The 22,723-nt window shown below is 39.9% G+C and overlaps 2 protein-coding genes across 7 annotated transcripts; both read right to left on the reverse strand.

Moving 5' to 3' along the window:
* Nucleotides 1–424: 424 nt before the first annotated feature.
* On the reverse strand, nt 425–8,754 carry LOC108267627 (phospholipid scramblase 1). 4 transcript variants are annotated; one of them, XM_017471894.3, is made up of 10 exons: nt 8,617–8,754; nt 5,433–5,468; nt 5,094–5,165; nt 4,604–4,689; nt 4,336–4,378; nt 3,907–4,127; nt 3,361–3,522; nt 2,536–2,697; nt 2,387–2,444; nt 425–2,304 (listed from the first exon to the last, which is right to left on the reverse strand). In XM_017471894.3, the coding sequence occupies exons 2-9, from the start codon at nt 5,443–5,445 to the stop codon at nt 2,406–2,408; spliced, it is 798 nt and encodes a 265-aa protein (XP_017327383.1). In that variant the 5' UTR covers nt 5,446–5,468; nt 8,617–8,754; the 3' UTR covers nt 425–2,304; nt 2,387–2,405. The 4 variants fall into 4 exon arrangements, with proteins under 4 accessions (XP_017327383.1, XP_017327381.1, XP_017327382.1 ...); XM_017471892.3 differs by having other exon boundaries at nt 5,094–5,189; XM_017471893.3 differs by lacking the exon at nt 8,617–8,754 and adding an exon at nt 5,596–5,750.
* LOC108267626 (phospholipid scramblase 1) lies at nt 8,617–22,596 on the reverse strand. Of its 3 annotated transcripts, none has more exons than XM_053681959.1 (10): nt 21,456–22,596; nt 18,368–18,409; nt 15,582–15,653; nt 15,459–15,503; nt 15,287–15,372; nt 14,977–15,019; nt 14,652–14,872; nt 13,163–13,324; nt 11,543–11,704; nt 8,617–8,800 (listed from the first exon to the last, which is right to left on the reverse strand). In XM_053681959.1, the coding sequence occupies exons 1-10, from the start codon at nt 21,466–21,468 to the stop codon at nt 8,765–8,767; spliced, it is 882 nt and encodes a 293-aa protein (XP_053537934.1). In that variant the 5' UTR covers nt 21,469–22,596; the 3' UTR covers nt 8,617–8,764. The 3 variants fall into 3 exon arrangements, with proteins under 3 accessions (XP_053537934.1, XP_053537933.1, XP_053537935.1); XM_053681958.1 differs by lacking the exon at nt 8,617–8,800 and adding an exon at nt 11,360–11,429; XM_053681960.1 differs by lacking the exons at nt 8,617–8,800; nt 14,652–14,872; nt 14,977–15,019 and adding an exon at nt 11,360–11,429.
* Between the last annotated feature and the right edge of the window lie 127 nt (nt 22,597–22,723).

Consider the following 22,723-nt stretch of genomic DNA (forward strand, 5'->3'; position numbering starts at 1 on the left):
TCTATTTGAATCTTTTTTTTATTCAATTAAAAATAGTTTGGTCACTTGGGGACAATGTGGTTCAGGTTCCTTAAAATGCAATGAACTTATTGGTTTAAATAAACACTTTTATGCATTTATAAATTTTATACATAAGATTCGGTTGTTATTGTAGTCAAAAATGATGTTACGTGTCCCTGTTGGCAATGATCTTAATATGTAGACAGTTTCACCCAGTTCATACAATACTACAAGAATATGTCGATGATGCTTACAGATGCTGTTACTAGGTGTGCTACAAACGAATAACGTTTTGAACATGTAATTGTGAACATACCACGTGCGTCCCAGATTACCTTCTGACCAATCAGATTCCAGAATTCAACAGCGCCGTGATACCGTATGTCTACATGGAGTGCCTAGAAGACGACACAGGACCACAAAACCGAGTCTTCCTTCTTTTTATCTTTATTGTTTGATACATGCATTGAGAATAAACACTCAAGTGTGATTAGACTCTGTATATGTACTAAAATAAACAAAGAAAAATACATACGTTTTTAACTGTATCTTTAAATACATATATATATATATTTATTATGAAGACTTCTAAAATTCTGAAATACTGAGAAGAAAACGTAGATATAGTCTGAAATAGACTGTCGAGCACCTTCGACCTAATCAGAATGAAGGATCGTCTCTTTTTCTTGCACTTTATCAGCGATGGATAGAACTTTGATATTTCCGTTTGCATTGCTCGTTGTTGTCGGGTGAACGATGAAGAGAAGAAATGTCCGGAGAACAACTTTGGAACACCATCGAATTAACTCAATGTTCTGGTGTTTTTCCATTATCAACCATTTTGTCCAAAACATCATGTTTCTATTGATTATATTGAACAAAATGTTTAAATTAAGCGTGTTGCGCTTAACTTTTACTACATCTACTATTATTATTGACGTACGCTGCAGTAACTTCCTGGATTCATACACTGGAGATGCCGTTTCATCTCCTTACTTCATCGTACTTTTCAATTAAGCAAGAGCCAAACCTTCACACATTTGGCATAGGCATGGGAGAACTTCATTCGGACACACCGGAGTACGCTGCTAAGCATTTCCACTCAAAAATATGTCAAAAGTGGAATCTTTATATCGGTTCCTACAGTATATTGACAAGGAATTTAAAAATATATGTATTAGCGAATATATATATATATATATATATATATATATATATATATATATATATATATATATATATATATATATATAGAGAGAGAGAGAGAGAGAGAGAGAGAGAGAGAGAGTTATATAAAAAAATAGAGATAGCAAGAGTTCTTTCATTTTCATTCCTTTTCCGAGACTGAACGTGTTTATCCAATCAGGGTCAACCCACCAAGGAGCTGGATTAGTTTGGGTTATGTTCCAGTTTGGTGTATACAAGTCATTAGGAGATTATGCGTTCAATCTGGCCTGTTATGTTTCCTGTTTTCTTGTGTGAACTTCCAAAACGGACACTAGGATCAAACTGGGATTGTTTTTGGGCACGTACAAAAGCGTTCTTCATTTCGTTAGAAGCGAGTTATATCAGAGTCTACAGTCCACAGATGGCGCGATGCGGGTCAGGTGAAACGAGCATCAATCAGGCCTTTCATTTGGAGGACGACTGGCTCTCCAGGCGCCGCCGTTAGACGAATCCTCCATTATTGATCAAACCAAGTCACACCCCTGTTGTTTTGCCCAAAAATGGAATGAGGGCAGGATGCAGGCTTGCGTACTGTTCTCTGGGAGAAGAAAAAAAAACCCCACTCTATTCTAGTCAGCCTAGGAACACGGCAGTTTTAAGAGGCTGAGTGTCGTCCATTTTCAACACAAAACCTCTGTTCTTTGGTGTTTCTGTTGGATAAAGTTGGAGTAATCGTAATGTAGACTGTAATGGCTTCCTGAGCACCAGTTAAGGTCAAAGTGCCAAAAGTGGCCCAATTAGTGGCGATTCTACAAAAATTTCTGCTTGGTCTTATCTTTAAACGACAGACATTTACAGTGTATACACAATGATACAACAGCGTGAAGGGACAATGACATCCGGACTGCTGCTCAGAACAATTGCGCTATGGTGCCATCTAGAGCTTATAACTAAATTAAAAAAAAAAAAACACATAGAAATGAGAAGTCCCATACACAATGTACATACACAGTATATTAAAGATTCACTGAATATTTGTAGTAAGAAAGAGATGTACAGTATATTCTCCTGTTGTATTTGGTGTTGCGGGTAAGGTCCAGCGAAGACACGAAGCACGGACGATTCACGCCGAGGAAACTGGAACAGAAACAAAAGCAGACTCAGAACGGACACATGACGTGACGAATCAACACTCTGAAATATAAATGCGAATACTTACACAGGAAGGAACCTCCCACTCATTGTTTATTCTGTTTATTCTCGAAGAACATGAAGTCCTACAGAGGGTCATACGGGGGGAAAAAATGAAGGAGCGTTTATACATTTCTCATGTGTTCGTTTAACAGATCGTTACAAATAAACACTCACGATGAGAAAACAGGCTCCGAGAAGCACGGCCTTGATCTTCACATCCAGGTCCAGAGGGAACTTGATCCCGAAATTGTCGGCGTCCGTGAAAGCCTCTTGTAAGTAGCCTGTCCACTGCTTATTGATGCGGCCCACAGTCGCCGTTTCATCCATCGACAAAACCTGACGTAAAAAAAATTAAATAAAAACACAATACTTCAGTTTTAGCTTTTTAGATAACCCTACATTCACACTAGAAAGTGATGAGGCACTTGTGTCGCTTGTACTTTTTCTCTTGAGGGTCGGTATTTGTAAGAGTTCTTATTTGTCACCAACATTTGTTTGTTGTTTTTTTTAGCTCTGATGAGAAACCTTAATAGTTACACATAGTATCTTCTAAAACTAACTAATTAAACCCAAATCCATTAACGTAATTAGCGGTGTGAACATTTGTTGTTTTGATTCACACGTCGGCCGGCGGAATGGAAATTGGCTCACCGGGCATTTTCGATCAGTACAAACAACCTATCGTACTGCCGCAAGTCTGTTACAAGAGCAGTCAGGGCACTGTTGGGTTTCTGTGTGTAGAGGATCATGACACTGTATACAACTGCTGCAATAAAATTATAATATTTAAAACTAGAAGGCTAGATGAGAAAGAAAAAAAAAAAGGAACGACTCGTGAAAATTCTTAAAGCCCCGAGTGACTTCTTTATAGGAGCAATTAACCAACTACTGTGGAGCCTCTGGTGATCTCATTCATCATATTAATGGGATGCAAATAATTATTACTATTGTATTATTATTATTAGAATTATAATTATATGCATAGGTTAAAAAAAATACCTCAAAATTCACATCGGAACAACATTTAAAGGTGCAGCAAGGTCCCACGATCTTCAGAACATCCTGCTTGTTCTCGTTTTGAATGGTGTACTTGGGCAGGTAAGGGTGCCACGACTGAACCACGTACCCAATAGGAGTGCCCGGTGGAGACTGCACCTCGAGCTGAAAGAAAAAGTGGAAGAAATAAAATATATATATATATATATATATATATATATATATATATATATATATATATATATATATATAATGTCATCCACTGAAATGTTCTAACGATTTGGTTCCTATACCAGCCTTATAGTGTTTTATTCCTCTTATAAAATCTTATACTCATGTACAAATGACACATCACACATTTTATCTGTTGAAAGTAATTTTTAAAGGTTGTACGTTCATTATGTGTTCACTTGCGTTATAACAGCTATAAAGCTGCCATCCCTTGCCAGTATTTTTTCAAGTCATCATTTCAATGCCTCCTGGGTAAAGTTCTGGTTTCTGAAGTCTATCATGATGTTGAAAATGGCGAATACACAGAACATGCAGTACCTCTTGCAGACAGCAGGGGCACAAGCAGCTGCCACAGCGCAGAGGTCGGGTCAGCGTGATCACCTCCTGGCCCATATTGTCCTGGATGTGGAGGACGAAGGAGCGGAGCGGTCCACAGCAGTTCCGGTTACAGCAGTCGTTCTCCTCAGCCACGTAGAAGACCTGCTGCCCGAGTGTGTTCTTCACCAGATACTTGTTGTTAGATTCCCATCCTAAAAGAACTGCGTCACATAGCAAGGAATTGTGTTTTCATTAGCCGCGTTGGCTTTAAAGATCACATTTTGGCTAAATAAAAGGGATAAGATTGCAGAGGGGGACATGTGGCTTTATAATGGAATAATAGAGATGATGTCTTGGGTCACTAATGATTTCACCGCTTAAGTGGAAGACATTAGGCCACTTTCCATTAGTAAGTGTTTTATCACTCACCTTCAGCCAGCTCCACTTTCTGGTGAACGAGAAGCTGGTCGATCTGGTCCCCATATACAGAACAATCAAACACACACACACATTTTTTAATGGCGTCAAGTGACACACCGTCGTTCACATCAGAAGCTCACACGCTGTGTACACATGAAGAGTTTTGATAGCAGTACGATGGTGCTTAGTCATCACTGATACAATCAGCTCTCATTTTCCATCACAGCTTCGCAGACCATGCTGACATGTTAGTAACATTAATAACGTAGAACCTCACCTGCGTCAAGTACTCCAGCCCAGGTGGACACCCGGCCGGTCTCAGAGGAGCCGGCATCATCGCCGGAGCCTGAGGAGGCACATAGCCTGCAAATACGGTGGATTTATTTGTAAAATACAAGCTTAAAAAAAAACCTACAGTATACTATATGTATATATGTAGCGTATAAAAAGCATATTGCATATAACACAGGGTCTAGATCCACGACCAAGAACTTTCCACAGCAACAAACAGAACTCTAAACTCATAAAAACTATGACGTGCAGGTTGTAAAAGTCAATTTTCTTCATCACACCATCCAGTCGGTGATTATTTCCCCATAACAGCACATCCCCAAGTGTTTTATTCCTTGCATATCGACTTACCTCAGATAACTAGCACTCTTAATGAATGATACTAACTTTTGCTATAAAATGCATTCATTTAGTTCATCAAAGGAACTGAAACATTTCTTTGTAGTGGACTCGCATGTTCGTACTCAGCTTCATACCTGGCGGGACGGGCGTTTGTCCATAATTGGGATTGGAGAAGGTTTTTCCCGGTTGGAGATCAATGCAGTTGTCTGCAAAATGACCAGTGTTTTTGACTGAATGATGGATCAGATAGAAACAACATTGGAGAACCCAGAGTCTCAGAGAACATACCTCAACAAACAGCTTCAGGATTAAGGGGCAATCAAAACAAGTCTGAGACAAAGTTCTGGACTAATATAGTATGGTTATTGAAAAATATTAGGAAAAAGTCCACCAAATAAATCAGGGTGGGTGAGTAAAGATCAAATGAAAGGTAACAATCAGAGAAGTCAGACTGAGCTATTAAACTGACTTACCAGCTGGATCCATGACTTTCAGTCGAACTTTTCTTTCTGTCGAAACAAAGAAATACCAGAAAGTCACGCCACCATTTCCTGCATCCTGATAGAAGTGGGGAAGCAAAAAGCAAATCATGTGAAGCGTAGTGCAAAAATACATCAAGTGATAAAGGATGCATACCGTAACGGACAAACAATGAGTCAAGTCGTAGCCAGTTTCAACGTGAACTTGGAGCACAGAAACCAGATGTTTTCGTGTTGAGGAGGAAGGAGGAGGAACCGAGCTGGGAGGTTTAAAAGGGGGTCCTTTCAGTGCTTGGGGTGTTTCATAATAGGAAACTGAATACAGTGTTTGTGTGGGGGGGGTGGGGAAGTGTGCACACTGTTGGAAATGATATGTTTATTACACTAGGGTCTGTTTCTCACACAGCAAGATGTAAATATATACATATAAATGTGGCTGTGAGAGTAGAAGAGCACTAGGACCTGATGGGATCCTGATTTGAAAGGAGTCCAGATCCAGTCGTCTGTATTTTTATTTTTTTTAACACTTAATCAGCCATTTCCACTGGGCTATGGAGGGAATGTTATTGTCACGACACACACGTCTTTCTCTTTTTTTTCTTAAGGAAAGGTCATTTTGCTTGAAACGCTTCGCTTCGAGTTCATCTAAGTGGGCTTTAACATCACAAAATGGAGAAAGGCTGATTATTTAAGCTTACGTTGCCAAAAAAAATAACCTAGCCCAAAAGATAATGAACAAAAGCACACCAGGAGCACCCTTAAAAGAGTTTCGTTTCATCCCAACAAAGCAACCCTAACCTTGTTAACTGTAGATTAGGAGGTATTTTGGAAATAACTGAACTAAAAACCGCCCATATCCTCTCTGAGCATTTGAAGAATTGATACGTTCTTAAAGATGGCCCTTAAAGACTTTGGCCGACTTCCAGGTCACAGGCTGAAGGACGTAGATTCAAGCCATCGAGGATATTCCCACCGAGTCTGTGCGGTTGGTGGAGTTATCTGTCATGAGCCGACACTTGGAACCGCCCAAAGTTGTTGGTCTTTGCGTCCCGGTCGCTTTAATAATAATGTGTATCAGTACTTTCTTACTTAAATGTCGCATTACGCTGACCGTGCATCATCATTCATCTTCATTAAGCACTTCCTCCTGGTCAGGGTTGTTTTGTGTATCTGGATTGTATCGCATTAACACCAGGTATGACGCTGGAGTTTACCCTGGATGCCAGTTCACACCTAGGGGGGCAGTTTAGTGTAGGCAGTCCACCCACCAGCGTGTTTTTGGGTGGTGGGAGGAAACCAGAGAAACCACCTGGAGGAAACCGAGGTGGAAACTCCGCTCAGACACGGATGACGCTGGAGCTGTGCAATGAAGGGTTTTTGCTCATGATATGGTTTTAGCCTTTTTTTAGTTTTTATTTATTGCTCCATCTTTCCACAGTATGATTGATTTAATATGAATTTAACCACGTGTGATTTTTACATTCATTGCGGATGGCTGATCAATTCAAATCAATCTTGACAAGTGAACTCAGACTGTAGATTTTCATTTACCCATTCAAAAAAAAAAAAAAAAAAAAAAAAAAAAACGGGTCAGTGATGATAAGAGATAAGCCTGGGAAACAAGGCCTTGATGAAATCTAACTCCTAAAATGGTTGTTAAGAATTTGCATGCCCCTGTGTTTGTTTGGTTTTTTTTCCTCCCCCCTTTCTTCTCGGGACAAGGTCACCGGAGATTATCGTGCCGTTACGCCAATGTTTTGAATTCTAAAAACTCTAACATCGAATTTGTAGGAATACCCATGTCTAATATCCCCGTCCCCAAGACCTAACTTTAACCATAATAGATTTACTATTATAGTGTGGACCTGGATATCGTATATTAAAGGGTTATATGGGGTAAATCATGAAGTGAGGAAAAATAAATAAATAAATGCACCGTTACCAAAGCGACAGGAATGAAACACTTGGGCGTGTTCGGTTATAGGAAAGGAATCAATGGCACAGTGATGATGTGAAGAGGAGTTACTGTTATGACGTGACCATGGCTATCAGTGGGGTCAAGTACTAGGTAATTTTATTTTCCCCATGAAAACAAATTACTAAAGAATCATACCGAGTGGTAGCCTAATTAACACTGGGTATATATTTAAAGATGCATTCGATAGAGCTTTCTCACGATTCACAAGAACTCCAATGACCACGATCTATTCCACACACAGCTACAGCACAGCTTTTGCGTTCTCAAGTTTTGCATCGATTTGGAATAGTTTTTGCATACTTGCGTAATATTCTTTCCCCCTTTTCCCCTACACTTTAGTTAGGTGTTGCCTCACGATAGCTTCCCGTTCTATCGCAAGAGTTCATTTTCCATTCCTTTGCACTGTAAATGAGATTTTAGAACGGCAGAATAGACAGACATCGCCTTCTACACTCTGTATTTATTAGCCCATATTTTATAATCGTAAAACAAAACAACAAAAACAAAGTGCAAGCACTGCTAAGGATTATTTTTATGTGCATGCTGTAGCTGGGTATCTAGCTTCGAAACCACAAACACCTCTGCCCTGAAGACTTTCACGTGTCGGAAAACGTACTGGCTGTTACAAAAAAGCACTGACGACATTTCAATTGATAAAGAACACTTTAAACAATAAACTGTTCCGTTTTAGGTACACCATACAAATCTGTTGCTATAAATACGACAGCGTATTAGAACCGGTCGTTCAATTTACAGCGAAAACTCCACATAAATGGTCAGATATTAAATCACTGTGCTTATTGCTTAGATTTTTTTTTAAAATCTATTGAGTGTGAGTTAATGATGTATGTGTATCAATGCTGAAGTTCACAGCTTGTGTTGGTTTATGTAAAGCGTTACCAACATTTTTACGGCATGAGAGTCAATAAAAACCATCTTTAAATGCATTAGGTGATATTATCTACTGAATTCCTAAAACTGATTTGAAATCAGTGCAAAGTATACCCGGAGATACTAATGCAAATCCCACGCTAATGAATTCATAGCTTGGACAAGCTTTTCAAATGAGCGCTCCAAGTCAGTTCACCAAAATGTCTACCATTTATTGGACAAGAACATACTAAACACATTGTGCACTCTTGATTAACTATAAAAGTGTTGTTGAATGTGTGCAGGGGGGTAAATTAATAAATCACGCACCTTTTACTCAGTAGATTCGGTTTGGAGAGCAGAGTAGAATGATGACGAGTAACACCACGACTGGTAGGTTTCCACCATACGCTCATGACGTTGCCCCTCTCTCTCTTCTGCTGTTATAGCAATCCGGAAAGCTGCGAGAGAGGCTTACCTAAACACTCGCTTTGCACCAGGAACTGGAGGGTAGCTCCCACAAGAAAGGGGTGGAGATGGTAACTCTAGACTATAGGCTATAACTATAGACTATACATTTCTACAAAAACACTGTACATATCCGTCTGTCGTCATTCCTTTACTTTTCCCTTTCCAGAAACACCTGCCGGGTGCTGAGTTTTGTGTACGCGTGTGTTTGTTTAAGCTCTTTAAGATCATATGACACCTGACAACGGAGGTAGCTCCAGCAATGGTGAAGGAAATCCTAGGAGAAATGGTGTTTGTGGGTGTGTGTGTGTTTACATAAGTAGGATATTATTACTCAGTTTTTCACTCTACTATGAATTAAACATTGACTACAATAAAACTAAAGAGTAAAAGTGTATAGCTACAAAAGTAAGTGCGGAGCCCAGGACTTTAACCTTCCCATATTGGTTATAATGTTTAATAACTTGAGCATGTGACGAGTCGATTCGAATTTCTGCCACGTTCCAAATTCATCGATCTAGAATGAAATAATTCTGAATCGGTCACAATTATAAATCTATTATTTATAACCTGTAATTTGTTAACCAAAACAAGGTTACAAATAAATTTCTTTTACAAACTTTAGTGTGTAAGGGTTGAAGGTAACGAGCCATTGATACTTTTGTTAGAGTGTTTGACTATATGGTTCACTGCAGTAGTACATTTTACTATTGTGTATAATCCCTGGCAGCTGGAGGGTGGATTTATGGCTCAGTTCACAATAAACACAGTGCAAGTGCCCTCTTGGGTACCAATATGGAAGGTATAAAGTGATAAAGTACCCTCTAGTGTGCCCTTACAATGGAGAAAACACGATGAAGCACCCTAATGACTACCATTCAAATGGAAAAAGATGGATGGATGTGCGATCTTTGTCCTTACAGAGAGAATATGATACATGATGCACTGCACTATAAGCTTCCACTGTGTGTGAGAAAAAAAATTATGAAGTGCCCTAATGGGTACTCTTCTAATGAAGGACACATGATGTGCCCTCTGGGTTACACTATTTGCAAATAAAAACACGATAATGTGCTCTCCAGGCTGTCCATCCAGTGAAGAATACATGATGCAGTGCCCTATAGGGTGCCGCTATGTGTGAGAAAACATGAGGAGGGTGCCCTTCCAATGGGGGAAAACCAGCCACAGTGCCCTTCAAATAGAAAAACATTGGATGGATGGATGGATAGATAGAAGTGCCATCAAGGGTGCCCTTGCAGAAAAAAAAATACATGATGCACTGCCCTTTAGGGTGCTGCTATGTGCGAGAAAACACGATGAGGGTGTACTTCCAATGGGGGGATACCAGCCACAGTGCCCTATAGATGCGTCTACATGTAAAGAAACACAATGAAGTGCCCGAATGGGTATCATTGCAGCGGAAAATACGTGGTGTGGTGCCCTATAGGCTCCAAGAAAACATGAAGCAGGGCCCTATAGGGTGCCCCTGAGTGCAAGCAAACATAAAGCTGCCTTTCCATTGGAGAAAACCAGACGCAAATGCCCTATAGGCTCCCCTACATACAAGAAATGAGAAGAAACATGTACAAGTTAACGAGTTAGCCCGCTAGTTAGGGAACATATCAAATTACTTAACCCTAGCCCAACAGCATCTGGATAAGTTACCTAGCTAGCTACCGTTTATACTATCGATAATGATAAGTGATGTTCACCTAGGGACCTAGGCGGAGCATATTTTGTTACACCACCCAAACCCACACACATGCACGCACTCGCACACATACACACATTATATTGACCTCTATAAACCACACACAGTTGTACAAAGTGCGATTTCTAAACACGCAGCCGAATTCACTCCTTCAATAGGAAATGTCAGTAAGTACACTGCAGAGAACATGGAGCACCAAGCAGGAACAAGATATCATTCAAATCCAGTTAAAGCCAAATGGACATATAATGCAATCAGTGGATATGAAGTCATAGAGGACGTCCATTAAACAAATGGTTCACTCCCACAGGCACACACACACACACAGAGAGAGAGAGAGAGAATAACATGAAATGATCCACCACCCAAATATCTGCTCAGTGGTGCTTCATGGATGGTTTTAGTAGATATATGTTTGCAAAGCAACACCACACTTTATAATGGCTGAATAAGTTATTGTTCCCGATGGGCGTGGTCCGGAATTGACAGAATGGTTTGATGAGTGTGAAAAAAGTTGTTGAAACCGTACACTATGCCCCCATTTATACTCACCAGATCACAAAACATATGAAATGATGTATGCAGGTGTCATTTTAAGCTGTCTAGTTTTCTACATATCGAGGCATGTTTCTGTACTCACTACCCAAACAGACACGGGTTCTCACTGGCACTTTCGGCTTCCCTTGAGTTCAGGGCCTAGGGTCAGATTTCTATAACGTTGCCTTGTGACAACGACTGTTACCCAAAAAAAAAAAAAAAAAAAAAAAAGAACTGAAATAGAAATTTGCCTGTGTACTATTTTGTAGCAATGGGAGTGTGGATAAATTAATAAACTAATAATTCAATAAAGTGTCAAAGTCACATACATACATGTATATGATTAAATAAACAATACTCTGTGACATTTCCTTTATTAATATGAATGTTAGTCTTGATTTGGTGAATGCTCGAAAAACATGAAATCCTGTCAAAGAAAAAACAAAAAAACAACCAAAAATGAAATAAAAAAAACCCAATAGTTTCTTTTACACTGTTTATATTCATATCCACATTAATACGCAGTGAAACGACACTTACAATGAGGAAACAAGCGGCCAACACAACAGCCTTGATTTTAACGTCCAGATCCATGGGAAACTGCACACCGAAATGATCTGCGTCCGTAAACATTTCAGTGTCCAAGCCTGCCCACTGTTTGCTTATCCTACCAATTACCAAAGCCTCGTCCAGGGACGTCACCTATCGGGGGGACACAGAAAAAAAGAAGGAAAAAAAAAGGAATGATTACGTCATAGGCTGAGCATCGTACACAGAATCTCGTGAATTTATATATAGTATGCAATGTGTAAATAGTTCATTTGGATAATTGTGGATCCTGCACTTACTAAAATGAGGTATTCAAGCTAAACCCTGAACAAACACTAGAAGGTTTTCAAGAACTAGAATATGCCAAAATACAATCTTAAACAGCCTAAATAAAATCTCATAAATCTCAGAATGCCAAAACGAAATATCACAATGCAAAAAACCCCCCAAAAATCTGAAAATGCCAAAATAAAATCTCAAAATTTTAAAAAATATAAAATATATAAAATCGGTCCGTGTACGTTCATTCATTTTTGGTTTCAAACTTGAAAAGCAAAATGCAAATGACGACGCGTTCATTAATTTTGTGTTTTCATATTGACTATTAAATTACTCATTAATTATGCTGAAACCCCATTTTTGCTCAAAAATGTAAAAGATTTCAAATATGCCTCATTTACAGTTTCTTGCAGTGTTATTTTTTGAGTCGGAGTTATTTTGTTTTGCAGCATGCTCACAGAATGTTCTGACTGGGTCCTAAGGGACCGTCTGGCAATTCCACAAACTGAGTTAAAACGTCAACAGGTCTGGTTCTTGCAAGCTAAAGAGGGTGGACAGACTGAAGCCGTCTCATGAGCATGGAACATGCATTTGCTTTCAGCCAATAAAAACGTAGAAAATACTGCAATTTTCTTGCATTATTTTGTGATTGGTTGTCCAGATCTACAGCCCTTCCTCAAAGTTCTCAACATACGGAGTGCTTTTAACCAATACACGAATGGTAAAAAAATAAAAAGGTTAATGAGGTCTTTGCCCAAGTTTTTATTGCGTGGGCAAGACTTTTATTTGGCTGGGCTCGGACCACCCTAGTGCCTAGATCCAGCCCGGAATGTGAACGCTGTCCACGCAGTAATTAAAATGACATAACTATAAACACACAAAAGTCATTTAAAAGTGCACATTTTTACATTCTAAAGGCTGTAGCAGGCTCACAATTCAATGGTATTGGCAAAATCTCACCCAAGTTGCCTAAGGGACCGTCTGGCAATTCAACCAATGTAGTTAAAACGTTGACATTGTCCACGCATTAATTAAAATGACATAACTTTTAACATACAAAAGTCATTTAAAAAAAACCCACATTTTTACATTCTAAAGGCTGTAGCAGGCTCACAACGAGATGCACCTCACCTAAATGTTTTAAAGATATAATTCACCTAAATGTTTATTTATTTATTTATCTATTTATTTACACATTCCAAAAGTTGTAGTTCCTAGTGTCCAGACTGATGTAATACAGTTACACAGTGTTAAAGCAGGAGAAGTGCAGTCCAGATGTGGTATTTAATGCCTCTGGTGTGATGTACTACAGTAACTTGCAACAGACAGAACCTTAAAAACAACGTCTGAGCAGCAGTTACAGTCACAGAAAGGTCCGACGATCCGCAGCACTGCTCTCTTTCTCTCATCCCTGATGGTGAACTTGGGGAGGTACGGGTGCCAGTCCTGCATCACATATCCAATGGCAGTGCCAGGAGGGACCTGGACCTCGAGCTGAAACACACAGTGTATTTCATATGTAGCTAGAAATGGCAATTCTCTGTAAAACAGACGACATTATAACTGTGTAGTGCTGTCGTAAACCATGAGCCATTAAAGTTCAGGCTTAGTAGGAATACGAGATCAGAGATAGAAAGAAATAAGAGCAGAAACAAGAGAGGAAGGGGGATTGGTCAAACTGAAAGCTAAGAAATACCATGGAAAGGATGAAACCTCAACCACAGTCATGACTACAGTAAACAGGAAACCTCAAGAGTGTCAAAACCTGTGCTCTACAATACAGACAGAAAAAAAAAAAAAAGGTATGAATGAGATTTTAAGGGTCTTACTCATTTAAGTGATATTGCATCAAGGTGTTGCAAAAAGTTATTAAAAAAAAAATTCACAAAACTTTAGTTCTGTTTACTAGATTTAAGTTAATGTTCCATAGATTTGAATAGAGTTACTATTACACCTAGTGGTCAAAAATGGGAATTGCAACAAGTGCAAAGAGAGGGCCATTAGGGGACGAATCATGCTGCCCCAATGCTCACGTTATATAACCAGTAACCGGTATTACTCCAAATTAGACTAATTTAAAAAATAAATAAATAAATACTTAATCAGAATTAAATCTACCGCTCCAAATGAGTTGCTAGGATGACTAGATAGGTAAAAATACTACAGATATACTATAAATTTTACCATGGCTGGTTTAGTATTTATTGAGTCAGAAGAGGAAACAAAACTTTTACAGAAAGGGTGTTTTGTTGCAGAAGTGGACCTGGTAGTGAAGCTAACCTAGTTCGCTACACACTTGTGTCTTAGTCTGTATGTAAATGATGTAACACTATATCCATTCATTCTTACTACCTCATTTGAATGTTTCCCCTATTTAAAGGAAGGGTGGTGGGTAAAGCAAAATTGTGGTTGACGTTGAAGTAACACTACTCAATTCAACCACAACTTTGCTATTTTGGAATCAGCATTGCTCTCCAATACAAGCATGACCGCTAGTAATCACAAGTTGAACATGGCCGACACTGCTGTAGCACATCCTCCATCCAGGGAAAGTGCAGTTATTGAGTTATAATGAGCTAGGGATTTGTTGACAGATAGGAGCTTCCATGCTGCATGCACTCAGTTTCAGAATCAGTCATTTCAGTTTAGCTACTTCAGTTCGTCCCTGAGTGCATTTTTAAAAAGTAGTGCATTCTAAGGGGTGTAATATAATCCACAGATTTTTTACTTTGCACATTTATTGCACAGATTTATTTATTTATAAATCTGGAAATGTAATTCGTAGCCTGTGTAAGGCCGTTAACCGAAGAGCCTCACGTACTTCCTGCAGGCAGCATGGAAACCAGCAGCTGCTGCACTTTAAAGGCCGTGTGAGAGTGAGCACTTCCTGCCCCATGTTGTCCCGGACATGGATGGTGAACGAGCGCCCGGAACAGCAGACTATCCGCGTACAAACGTCACTCTCTTCGACCGCAAGCAACACTTGCTGTCCCACGTTATTTTTCACAACATACTGGTTGTTGGTCTCCCAGCCGAAAATAGCTTGGAGAGAAGAAGAAGAAAAAAAAAGAGACAGAAACACAAGTTTCACTTCCGTGTATGGTGTTGTGTTTAGTAACTGAATTAAGACTCGGTTTATTCTCTACCTTCGATCAGTTCCACCTTCTGATGCACAAGGAGCTGGTCAACCTGTGTGCGATTATAGTGTGATTAACACTTCAAAGTAAGGAACACCACACTGGAGGGCATGCTGGTTTAGAAATACAATCAACGACGGACGCAATAGAAAATAACTTCACCTTCCGAAGTGTTTTATTCCACGGCAGTTTGCCGACAGTTACAACATTCGATTTATTGACGGGCGTAGTTTTTTTTAAAATCCGTTTATAGTTACGCGGCATTTCTGCATTGTTTGAGCATTGTTCCGCTGAGATTATGACTTACATAGTCCCTCACCTGGGTTAAGTACTCCAGTCCAGGCGGGCATCCAGGTGGTCTCTGAGGGACGGGCATTATCGTGGGAATCTGACGTTGCACATATCCTGGCGTAAACACAAACACTGAGTGCACTCTCTGTGACTGAAGGTGCAGAAAGTCGACATAATGCTTTTTTTGTTTTTAAATGTACCTGGTGGAAAGGCCATCATCGCAGGTACCTGATGGGGAACAAATCCTGCAGGAAAGGATTACTGGACTTTAAATTTGTCATTACAGCAACCTGTGTACGCAACAAACTGTGATGGAAATGCACCTGGTGGCAGGGGAATCTGTCCATTTGAGAAAGAGTTGTCGTGAGGATCGGTGCAGTAAGCTGTGGTAGAAACTTTAGAATGGTTAATATTACAGCCTTAGCTAGAACACTCACTCTCTCATTTATTATATATATATATATATATATATATATATATATATATATATATATATATATATATATATATATATATATATATATATATATATATATACACATACATACACACACACACACACACACACACACACACACACACACACACACACAGTATCTCACAAAAGTGAGTACACCCCTCACATTTTTGTAAATATTTGATTATATCTTTTCATGTGACAACACTGAAGAAATGACACTTTGCTACAATGTATGTAGTGAGTGTACAGCTTGTGTAACAGTGTAAATTTGCTGTCCCCTCAAAATAACTCAACACAGAGCCATTAATGTCTAAACCTCTGGCAACAAAAGTGAGTACACCCTTAAGTGAAAATATCCAAATTGGGCCCAAAGTGTCACTATTTTGTGTGGCCACCATTATTTTCCAGCACTGCCTTAACCCTCTTGGGCATGGAGTTCACCAGAGCTTCACAGGTTGCCACTAGAGTCCTCTTGCACTCCTCCATGATGACGTCACGGAGCTGGTGGATGTTAGAGACCTTGTGCTCCTCCACCTTCCGTTTGAGGATGCCCCACAGATGCTCAATAGGGTTTAGGTCTGGAGACATGCTTGGCCAGTCCATCACCTTCACCCTCTTTAACAAGGCAGTGGTCGTCATGGAGGTGTGTTTGGGGTCGTTATCATGCTGGAATACTGCCCTGCGGCCCAGTCTCCGAAGGGAGGGGATCATGCTCTGCTTCAGTATGTCACAGTACATGTTGGCATTCATGGTTCGCTCAATGAACTGTAGCTCTCCAGTGCCGGCAGCACTCATGCAGCCCCAGACCATGACACTCCCACCACCATGCTTGACTGTAGGCAAGACACACTTGTCTTTGTACTCCTCACCTGGTTGCCACCACACGATTGACACTATCTGCACCAAATAAGTTTATCTTGGTCTCATCAGACCACAGGACATGGTTCCAGTAATCCATGTCCTTAGTCTGCTTGTCTTCAGCAAACTGTTTGCGGGCTTTCTTGTGCATCATCTTTAGAACAGGCTTCCTTCTGGGACGACAGCCATGCAGACCAATGTGATGCAGTGTGCGGCATATGGTCTGAGCACTGACAGGCTGACCCCCCACCCCTTCAACCTCTGCAGCAATGCTGGCAGCACTCATATGTCTATTTCCCAAAGACAACCTCTGGATATGACGCTGAGCATGTGCACTCAACTTCTTTGGTCGACCATGGCGAGGCCTGTTCTGAGTGGAAGCTGTCCCGTTAAACCACTGTATGGTCTTTGCCACCGTGCTGCGGCTCAGTGTCAGGGTCTTGGCAATCTTCGTATAGCCTAGGCCATCTTTATGTAGAGCAACAATTCTTTTTTCACATCCTCAGAGAGTTCTATGCCATGAGGTGCCATGTTGAACTTCAAGTGATCACTATTATTTACAAAAATGTGAGGGGTATACTCACTTTTGTGAGATACTGTATTTTATATATATATATATATATATATATATATATATATATATATATATATATATATATATATATATATATATATATATATATAAAAAATTCTCTCATTGTGTGTGTAAATTATAGAGGCTGTCATGTTTGAAAACTACAGTAGAACAAATGTTATGTATTGACACTGAAATGAGGAAGCAACATCACAAACATGTGTTTCATTCCCCCCGATTTAAATAACAGCAATGAAGCGTGCACACATGCACACTACTGGGCTCATTCTTTGTAACTGTAAGCAAGTCGATTTTCAATGAAGTGCATTAGCTAGCTTGAATTACTTTTGGATGAAGTACAAATGGGAAAAAAATCCAAATTAAATCTTGGACCTTATTTGGAACAAAGATGTTTAATGAAGCAAAATGTGGCTCAATTGGAGGAGATTTGCCTCTGGGTCAGGCGGTTGCTGGATCAAAACCCTGTACGCGTCTCAAGGATATGAGCACTGAAGGTCTGAGTAGCAACAGTGAGAGGGGACATGTCAGAGGCAGACTTGAGAAGGGCCCCATATCCTAGTGCAATATTGGGATTTCACCCCATCACCTCCACATTTGATGGGGTTCAAGCACCCTTTCCTTCACACCCAACCACGTCAACGGCTCTCGTGCAACGCAACGTACCGAGAGTGCAGACAAGCCGGATTTGAACAAGCAACCGCCGAGTTCTGAGGCAAGGTTTTTACAACAAGAAAAGGAAATTCAATATACATTAGACGAGAGGAGATAATAAAATGGTAGGACATTAATGAAACTAGAAGGAATAAAGACCGAATGTGAAGGAAAGACAAAACAGGCCCACACTAATACCAACGTGTAGTTGGATTTCCCTATAGACTAATGAATAAAGTGTCGTTGGTAGGATGCAGCAATTTAATCCAGGGCTACCTGAGTCATGCGAGGTGATTTACCACCAAGGTTACAGTGTCAGATTTGCTTGCCAATGAAGAATTACACCATTGGCACCATTTTCAGTAGCTTTACAGCTCAATCTGTACTTATTGGCAGTGTTCTTATATGACAGGTTTTTGAAGTTTATTGGTGCATAAAAACAGAACCAAAATCTTAGACCTGAAGTCTAATGACAAGGAGTCGAGCAAGACCATTAATGGATCAACATACAGTAAATGAACATATACTGTTAACACCTGACTCACCCGGGTTTATGGGTACGGTGCCTGTAGGTCCCGGAAGTTCTCCTGATGGATCAAATATAAAGGTTTAGGGAAGGTTAGCATGATCTACCTTCCTTTACTACTAAGAGCCATGAAATATGGAATATAAACCAGTGATCGATCATACTTTTATGGAAATATAATTGCAGTTTCATTTTCCTTGGTGTTTTAGGAGTAAATAGGTTGTCCAATGTCAATAATGAACAACAGTTAAAGCCATATGTCCTTTATGCAGTAGGTTCCTGATTTCAGCAGCTCATGAATTAAAGTAAGAATGAAAAGAAGAAGAAAAATAAAACAGTGAATTTGGCAGGTTCATTGTAAACAGCTTATATTTTCTGTAAAATCTTGCACAGGTTTTCAGGAGGATCCTCCCAAACTGCTTTCAAATACCAGGAAATTCAAGGGTGAGGCAAACATCTTGCAGGCATGAGATTTGTTCTTGGCTTTGGCTCGTACAGCATATGATGTATTTAATACACTTTCCTGAAACCGAGTGTCAGAATCTTGAAGACTGGCTCTCTGCTACTTCTGTGTATATGCGCTAGCCCAGTTTCTAATGAAGAGAATTGGGTATTCGGAGGAAAATATGATCACGAGATTATTAACAAGTCCACAGCATCAAGTATTTAATAGCATTTCAGGTGTGCAGGGTGAATAAATACGGCTCATTTTTTGCAGTATCGGTTGATCGATCAAGCTTTTCCTGTGATTCGTAAGCAGTTCTTGGGTTCTTTAATTGAAGAAGCTTTACCAGCCTCTCTGAATGGCAAGAATTTGAGATTTGTGGTTTGGCCCCTTCAGCTGCCTTCAAGTAAACCTCAATTCTTTGAAATGCTTCCAACATCACCATCACCAACAACCTCTTCATACCACTACAGGTCAGGCATCCAAGTTGGAGGTTGGAATTGTAATCAAATACTGGCTTACGTGTCTAAATAACCCAAAGAAACCAAAGGCGATAATATACAGTGGGGGAAAAAAGTATTTGATCCCCTGCTGATTTTGTACGTTTGCCCACTGACCAAGAAATGATCAGTCTATAATTTTAATGGTAGATTTATTTGAACAGTGAGAGACAGAATAACAACAACAAAATCCAGAAAAACGCATGTCAAAAATGTTATAAATTAATTTGCATTTTAATGAGGGAAATAAGTATTTGACCCCTCTGCAAAACATGACTTAGTACTTGGTTTAAAAACCCTTGTTGGCAATCACAGAGGTCAGACGTTTCTTGTAGTTGGCCACCAGGTTTGCACACATCTCAGGAGGGATTTTGTCCCACTCCTCTTTGCAGATCTTCTCCAAATCATTAAGGTTTCGAGGCTGACGTTTGGCAACTCGAACCTTCAGCTCCCTCCACAGATTTTCTATGGGATTAAGGTCTGGAGACTGCCTAGGTCACTCCAGGACCTTAATGTGCTTCTTCTTGAGCCACTCCTTTGTTGCCTTGGCCGTGTGTTTTGGGTCATTGTCATGCTGGAATATCCATCCACGAGCCATTTTCAATGCCCTGTCTGAGGGAAGGAGGTTCTCACCCAAGATTTGACGGTACATGGTCCCGTCCATCGTCCCTTTGATGCGGTGAAGTTGTCCTGTCCCCTTAGCAGAGAAACACCCCCAAAGCATAATGTTTCCACCTCCATGTTTGACGGTGGGGATGGTGTTCTGGGGTCATAGGCAGCATTCCTCCTCCTCCAAACACGGCGAGTTGAGTTGATGCCACAGAGCTCCATTTTGGTCCCATCTGACCTCAACACTTTCACCCAGTTGTCCTCTGAATCATTCAGATGTTCATTGGCAGACTTCAGACGGGCATGTATATGTGCTTTCTTGAGCAGCGGACCTTGCGCGCGCTGCAGGATTTCAGTCCTTCACGGCGTAGTGCGTTACCAATTGTTTTCTTGGTGACTATGGTCCCAGCTGCCTTGAGATCATTCACAAGATCCTCCCGTGTAGTTCTGGGCTGATTCCTCACTGTTCTCATGATCAATGCAACTCCATGAGGTGAGATCTTGCATGGAGCCCCAGGCCAAGGGAGATCGACAGTTCTTTTGTGCTTCTTCCATTTGCGAATAATCGCACCAACTGTTGTCCCCTTCTCACCAAGCTGCTTGGCAATGGTCTTGTAGCCCATTCCAGACTTGTGTAGGTTCTACAGTCTTGTCCCTGACATCCTTGGAGAGCTCTTTGGTCTTGGCCATGGTGGAGAGTTTGGAATCTGATTGATTGATTGCTTCTGTGGACAGGTGTCTTTTATACAGGTAACAAGCTGATATTAGGAGCACTCCCTTTAAGAGTGTGCTCCTAATCTCAGCTCGTTACCTGTATAAAAGACACCTGGGAGCCAGAAATCTTTCTGATTGAGAGGGGGTCAAATACTTTTTTCCCTCATTAAAATGCAAATTAATTTATAAAATTTTTGACATGCGTTTTTCTGAATTTTTTTGTTGTTATTCTGTCTCTCACTGTTCAAATACAACTACCATTAAAATTATAGATTGATCATTTCTTTGTCAGTGGGCAAACGTACAAAATCAGCAGGGGATCAAATACTTTTTTCCCCTCACTGTATATTTGCTTCTATGCTACAGTTGAGGTAAGAGATAAATCGAGTAATTTTGTCACATGGTAAGGATGTCACAACATCAGTTGGAAGTTCCTTCAAATTGTATTATTTGGTGAGCTGAATCATGAACTTCCTAGAATTTGACAGCAACTTGGCACCTCTCATGCCTATACTTCCTGTAATTGCTCCATTTGCAGTGATTTTATGAGTCTGTTGAAACAAGCTTGCACAATAACAAGCTACAACCAGAAACTTAGAAACTTTGCTTGAAAGGCAAATTGCCTCATTTAATGGCTAAGAGAAATTATAAAGGTGTTTCAGTGGTATTTAAATTTTTTATTTTAATAAATACATGGATAGTTATATTGAGAAGTGGATATGAACTTTAAATTAAAAAAAAAAAAAAAAAAAAAAAACCCACACACAAAAACTGCTGTCCAAAAGTTCTCTCTCCTCAACTAGCAATGATTTCTAGTACTGTTTCAGGTCATATCCTACCTCGTCCATACATGGTTGACGATTAACGCTCTTCTGAATGACAACACTGTAAAACAAAGGATCAGCAACTTGATACAAAACATTTCTATGGTTACTATGAACTTCTTAAGTCAATTTTAACTCCACCTGCTGACAGAAACAACTATCGTGCACTGGCGCGTCTATGAATTATTCAGAATTTTTCCTCGTCCTGAATTGTCAGTGGTGTCAAAAGGGAGTATGCCGTTTCATTTAAATTTAAACAGAGAACCACAAGACACACTTAACCTGGTGTCAAATTGGATTTAGGATTTCCCAGGCTGTAAACACTATACAGCCAAAGTTTATCTAAATATAATTCGAAGTTCAGTCCATACTTCTTACTACACCTCTCATGAGAAAGGGTACTCAACCATGTTGCTAGGGCAGAGCCCTTATTTTTTTGTACCTTTAAATATCCATCTTTCAGCTGAAAACATACATATTTATCTTTTAAGATTTAAAAGGCATGCACATGGGCCACAATTAGCTTTAGAGTAATGTTTTAAAAGGTGCACCTTTCATTGTAGAAGATGCATACTAAATAAGGTAGAGTATGTTTGAGAGTACCACCAAAGCAACAAGGTATGTTAGAAGAAAAGGTACTTATACTCTTCTCGTACACACTTACAGATCTTTCGATGCACGTGATAATGCTCAATACTAAATAAATAAAAACTATTAAAAGCATCACATAAAGCAAAGAATTGGTTAAGCTCCACCTTCCCGTACACCCTTCAATTTAACTTCTGTTGATCAATCTTTTTATCTTTGGTCTAATACAGTAACCCACACCTCTCTCTCGCACTCGTAGCAGACTTACCCCTCAGAGACGGTCACATGCACCATCTACATTTACAGGACATAAACTGTTGGTTAATTCTTCACTCGGCACGTTTTTGCCCCGTCTTGTGTAGCATTTCCTACAACTAGAAGACACCTTATATGCTACAGAACACTCTAGATAGCCTAATAAACCTCTCCTATCATGCAGAAAGGTTGCCAGGTGCGCAAACACCACTACACATCAAATGTTTCCCTCTTAATTTTTAATGACCATTGCATGACTCGGTAATAGTTGTTGGGGTAGGGATCACAATTGGGGTAATGACTGACCTGGCGGCTGACTGCAAAAGTAAAAGGAGTAGACGTAATTTTTTTGATGAAATAGTAGACAGACAGTTGCATATTCATGTATCAGTGATCATGGAAGTTTTAGAAAGAGTAAGAAAGGGGAAAAAAAATTAAAC

Source organism: Ictalurus punctatus, chromosome 7, assembly GCF_001660625.3.
Source record: "Ictalurus punctatus breed USDA103 chromosome 7, Coco_2.0, whole genome shotgun sequence".
In the NCBI taxonomy this organism is placed as follows: domain Eukaryota; kingdom Metazoa; phylum Chordata; class Actinopteri; order Siluriformes; family Ictaluridae; genus Ictalurus; species Ictalurus punctatus.